The 6,000-nt window shown below is 38.8% G+C and overlaps 1 protein-coding gene across 1 annotated transcript in view; it reads left to right on the top strand.

The window, feature by feature from the left end:
• The first annotated feature begins 476 nt into the window (after positions 1-476).
• MEI4 (meiotic double-stranded break formation protein 4) overlaps positions 477-6,000 on the top strand; it is an 80,136-nt gene continuing 74,612 nt past the window's right edge. The window contains exons 1-2 of the mRNA XM_074820557.1: positions 477-513; positions 5,453-5,701. Of these exons, the coding sequence (XP_074676658.1) occupies positions 477-513; positions 5,453-5,701 (286 nt within the window). The remainder of the gene's footprint in view (positions 514-5,452; positions 5,702-6,000) is intronic.

Raw genomic sequence — 6,000 nt, 5'->3', positions numbered from 1 at the left:
AGCCAGCCCCCACACCACAGCTGCTGAACAGCCTCTGCTACTCCATACTTTTCTGAAGTCAGTGAGGTACCAGAGGATAAAAGTAACACAGGGAAAGCTACATGACTGAAAAATACTGTACAGCAAAACATGAAAGCTAGTATCTTCCCAGCAAGAGACTATTAGAGAAATCTCCTCAGTGGGAGGGGCAGAAGCCTGGAAAGAAACTGGAAGCAGCGGGGTGGAGGAGGTTACAAGGGGTGTGTAAGAGGCAAATCCTGAGGTTGCAATGTGACAGAGCAAGAAACCTTTGCAGTACCATTCTGCCCTGAACTTCACGGCAGGCTGAAGGGACCAGATCTGTGTATTCACCCCAGAGCCAGACCGTTGGCAGAGACAACTACTCTGCAGCGAGTAGAAAAGCGACCAGCACAACTAGGCTCCTATCAGCAGGCCCTGAGCAAATGTGGCCTTCATTTTTCCTAACTAATGGAAACATGGTAGTGCAACAACTACTTCAGGAAAAAGCTGGCAGTAAATAGTGAAGTGGAGTAGGCATCTTTAAATGAAATAAAGAGGAAGAAAACACAGGTCTAGTGGCAGGAATGACTGCCACATAGGGCTTGTTCTTCCTGCCTCGCAGAAACCCTGTTGCAGGAGAAAGCTGGCTGGCAGGCAGCTTCTCACAGAAGCCACCTCTGTAGCCCCCCCACTACCAAACCTTGCCACACAAACCCCGTACAGCATGTCAGGAGAGAGCAAACAGCAGAAGAAAATTAATGTACTCTTTCACAGGGTCTCTGGAGATCTACTCCAAAGGACATGCACTAATGCTTTATCTTAAAGTATTGCACCACTGAAACTTCCCTGCAATGGTCCCAGAACTGAAGGAGAAGGCTGCTAGTTTTTACAGAGCTCCCTGGGTCTCATCTCTTCGTTATGCTTTGAACAATAACCCAATGCCAGAGTGTGGAGAAAACGGACTCAAAATTAAATGCTCAAAGGGAAAATATAGCTTCTTGACAACTCCGTGCCAAATTAATTTCTGGTTTAAATCAATAGAATTCCCTCAAGAATAAATTAAATCCGAGTAACAAAGTTAGAATCATTAAAGCTACTGTGAGTAGAAGATTTACCTAAGAAACAAACACTTTTTTTATTACACATTTTTTTACCTTGAAAAGTCCTGGGAGTTCATATTTACGGTGTGCTTGAAGAAGAAGCTGCAATACTTTTCTGGCTATTTACTAGACCATAGCAAGCATCTAAATCTACAGTGAAAATACATTTTTGGCATAACTCCATGAAACAGATGGTCAGCGACATGTTGCAGACATTGTCAAAAACAAGGTGAGACTTACCAGAAAGGTCTCTTGCTGTAGTTAATGGTGTAATATGAGCTGCTGCTTCAAATGAAGTTGCAAAACAGCAGGACTGGCAGGTTGGTGGAGTTAGGGTAGTGTTTATGAATCATATTTATCCTGGTTCTTTCTGTTATCCTGTTTCCTGTTTATATCTAAGGTCCTCAAAGGATCTTACACCACCTCTTAGTTCCCCTTGGTTATCTAACACAGAGCTGTACAGGACAGGTCATTAATTCTTCTATAATTATTTCAGCAGCTGAATGATTACTCAGCAGCCTTCCATGGCTAGGACCTCGGTGGGGCTGTGGGTCCTCAGTACCCTCTCCCTGCATAAGAGTTAGAAGGCTGGAGAGAGGCAGGGGGGTGTCTGTTTCTCATGTCGGAAATCTAGAGACCCAGTCCTGTCTGACAGCAATTTTAGCTGATCCCGTCCTCTGAGTGCACTTCCAGTATCAGACCGTGGATTGAGGGGCTTGTGTAGGAAACTTGTCACCGGACAGTGTCTGTTGTTAAGGTGCCCTGCCCAGCTTCTAGCAGGGCTCACAAGGGGTTACTGGTTCCCTTAACACTGAGTAAATGCAGAAATGGAGCTTTTTTAGTAAGTAGTTATTCTCACTGAGTGACTTGGGTACCAGATGTGTTTTGGTGGATAATTCCTGATCCTTCCACTTCCTGTCTGACATTATTGTGACATTAGCAGCTAGGGTTAGACTGGTGACTTCTTTCTGCTCTTGTCCTGGTACTATTCCCAATCAAGGAAAATTTCTGGTTGGGTTCTAAACCTTTTTTCTACCTAACCACTGGTGTAATTTCTGTGCTGATATGAGCAAAATTATTATTGATAAAACTCTGTAGCTGCCAATGTGCTTTTAGTGGAGTGCATCCTCATTTGGTGGTCTTGGGTGCAGCACTTCCTGAGAGCAACAGATTGCTGTGCAATTTTTGCTAATGCACAGTTGGCCAGCATCCCCATATTTCTAACTACATCATCAGGTACGTTATTTTCTAGGAGATTTTTTACAGTGGTTTCTGAGAGAGCAGTTGTCCCTTTAGGTAACTGTGAAAAACTTGAATCAGCTCTTACAACTCCCGGTTTTTGTTCCACAAACTTCTCTTTTCACGATCATAAAAGAAGAAATGAGAAGAGAGATGGTGATAGTGGCAGTAATAAAAAAGAGGTGAAAGAGCTGTATATTGTCTAGAAAATCTTTATGAAATCCAGTGTTTCTGGAAATACATGCAGGTATATCACCGTTTGTCCTTAATTACCTTAATTAATTAAACAAGAGATTTTGAGATTCCAACAGAATTCCTTCTCCAAAAACTGCTTTGATTGTGTCTTGTTCCTAAGGAGAACCAACTTTGTGATCTGTGATGCCTTTTTTTTTTTTTTTTTAAACAACATCTCTACAAGTAATTATTCCAGAAAAGGAGTGATTCTTTTTCTCCAGAGTGAGAGTACCTCATTAAACTCATTCAGTGTAAAGCACTACTGCTGTAGAAGTGAGTCTGTACAAGATGTTAGAAAGGGCCTCCCTCAAAGTCCAAATTTCGTTACTTAACTGTATGTCCTAGGTGTTAAGGTGGAATGCTATTTAAGATTTTGATGATTGTGATTTAAAGCAAAATTAGGTAAGATCCCATGATTTATGTGATTTATTAGAGATACATCCCCTTTAGGAACTAGTGTTTCAGCATGTTGAGGGTGAAAGGACCTTTTGCTTGTCTGTGTTCTATTATTAGCATGTGCACTAAGGTTTTTGCTTAAAATACAGTAGTCCCCTTCAAAACAAAGTAGAAGAGTGACTCTCTTTAATTTGGTAATAAGTCATGTGAGTAGAAATAAGCAGAGCATGATAGAAAAGAAGGTATTGATGGTGACTAGTGATAAAAGGCACCCAAACGTTCACAAAGTGCTGAAATTAAATGCCATGCGGGTGTGTGGGTCCTTCTGCAACTTCCCTGAATGTAATTTAAAGGAAAATGCTATACTGACCAAGCATGTTATAAAGCACAAAGCGAATCTTTATTTGTCCTTTTTGAAAAGGAGGTGAATCAGAAAGCTTTTGCAGAGTAGTCTCCGAAGATATCAAAATTATAAACCAGCAGTGAAAGCCAGTTGTAAGGTATCTTTCTGCCTGCCTTAATTTGTGGGTCTGCTCTGCAAAGGAACTTTGTAAGAATGAAGCTTGACAGACCCTGAGTGATAGCTGGGTGAAACTTCTATTAAGAAGACAATATAATCTGGGGAGCACCTTTCAGGTTCAAAGCCAAAGATTTTGGATACCTTACTGTTACTACTTACTCTTCTTTCAGTGTGCTTCCATGTAATTCATTTTATTCACAGCTTTGAAGGCAGTTCAATTACTTGCATGGTCTGTATTTGTAAAACATTTCTTCTGATATATAAGGGAAACAAGAGTCTTCCATCAGTTTGTTTTCCCACAGAGCTGCTGGTCCTTTGGGACTAAAAGAACTAATTTATGCTTTTTTCAGTGGAATTCTTAGATATGAATGGAAAAGTTGTGTGAAATAGATTTTTAAAAATTAGTGATTTTGCAAAAAGTACCATTTATTTAATGTGTGGGTATAGATAGTATAGTTCAGTTTCTAAGAGCTTACTCTTTCATTAGCTTTAAGAGTGCACTGGTGGCTTAGACGGGGTGTTTTTGCCCTGACACAGGGCAGGAATGTAGTGTTTGAAGTGGAGAACAGTAGCTTAAGACATAGCTGTAGGTAGCTGGATCCCAAGGAATTTTTGCAGTCTTATCCCTTGTGCTCTGTACATTTCAAAGTGTAACTGGCTGGTGTGTCTGAATGGACAGTGTGCAAGGAATGTACAGGAATTATTTGTGCATTTCAGAAGTACTTGAAAGATGGAAAAAAATATTTAAAAGACAGCTCTTTCTCTAAGTGCACCTGATGAATAAATATGTGATGATTTGTGACTTACTGTCTGAAGTTGAGGAGAACCAAAGGAAGAAATCAGCTTGGTGATAGCAGGTGATCTGGTAAAAGGATGACATAAAATGCCTTATTCAAACCTGTGCTGTGACGATTTCAGAGATACTAAACACAATTTATTACAGCATTTAGCCTGCAGTTTTCTTGGATAACAAGACAAAATAATATTCTGAATAATTTTTAGATGTCAAGGCCAGGACAAAAACATAGGAAGTGATTTTTTTTATTATTCTGGAAATAATATTTTTTCATGTAAAAAAATACAGGGAATTACTGAATGAAAATGGTGTGGAATTAGGAAAAAAAACCCAAACAACAGCTTTGCTAATTAGATAGGCTGGATAGTACTAGTGGGTTTTGTGTTTCATTTCTTCCTTTTCTGTTCCTAGGTCCTCTGCTGTTGCCCATGACATAATCATCTAGATAAATATTTTCTTTTTCTGACTCTTCTAATGCCTTTTGCCTCATCGTCACTGTTTGTAACAGAGCTGATAAAACTGTCATCTTCACTTATCTTACTAGCCACTTGCATCACTTTGAAGCTGTCTGCCGTAGACCTTTCTGCAGGTTTGAGGCTTAATGTAGATTTAGAACTGCAAGTGCAGCAATACCAGGTGTCTAAAACCAGAAACTAACAACCACCTCAGAATTTTTATCTTTTGAGCACTGGAACGTTTTTTTGTATACTTTCAAGAAGTTGTATGTATTGTGTTGAAGCTAAGTATAAGTAACCCAATATGCATTCTTCAGTCATGGGATTAGCATTATTTTTTTTGGGGGGGTGGTGACAGGGGTTTTTTTGAGGTTAGTATTTTTAGTGTTTTCATCATGTTTTAGTGGAGATAACATTTGCATTTAAAATTTTGCTAGGATAAGCCTATTTGAAGTGCTTGCTTTTTCCACAATTACTCTCAAACACTGCCTGAATTTTATTGTTATAGCTGGATTCCAGCTCATGTATGTTTTATTCTCACATTGTGCACAGATGCTTATATTTCTACTCTTTGATGATTTAGGAATGCACTCGAAATAAAATAATTGGTCTCACAACAGTTTTCAAAGCCAAGAAAATACTGTGCATAATTTCGTTAATAAAGTCATAGTGAAGTTACTTTTTTTTGTTTTCTGTTTTTCTAATATAATAGAAATCAAAGACAGAAGAGAAAATCAAGTTTGGTATTTGAAAATATCAAAACTGGCATTGGCTTTTGCAATTATCCACTCAAAGCCACCAGGGAAGAGTTGCAAAGAATATACTGAACACCTTGCCAAAACTGTATCCAAACAAGATTTTGGATGGATATCAAAAGTTGAAGCACTGGAAGCTGAAGTTCTTCGATTACGTCAGGAACTTCTTTTGAGCAAGATCTGTCCAAGATTCTGCTTGGAAAATGGTAAGTTTCTGAAATAATTTCTGACTGTGTTGTAGTAGCAAGGAAACAAACAGCTCTCATGTTGCCTGCACCATTTCTTGTACTTTGATACAAGAGTCTTCAGTGTACAGCTTTCTATTTTTCCCAGAACTTCTAAGTAGTAGAACACTTAAGTAATTTGTAATGGGATTGATCTTGTGAATTTGGTGCTTATTCAGAATTTACATTTTTAGCCTTCAGAATCATTATGTATCATATGGAATAATTTCAGACAATACAAAATGTATAACCTTGGAGATTCAAGTTTGTAAGAATATTGA

The sequence above is a fragment of the Strix aluco genome, chromosome 3, assembly GCF_031877795.1.
Source record: "Strix aluco isolate bStrAlu1 chromosome 3, bStrAlu1.hap1, whole genome shotgun sequence".
In the NCBI taxonomy this organism is placed as follows: Eukaryota; Metazoa; Chordata; class Aves; order Strigiformes; family Strigidae; genus Strix; species Strix aluco.
Note: the sequence above shows the minus strand (reverse complement) of the source record. Positions and strands in the feature narration are given on the sequence as shown.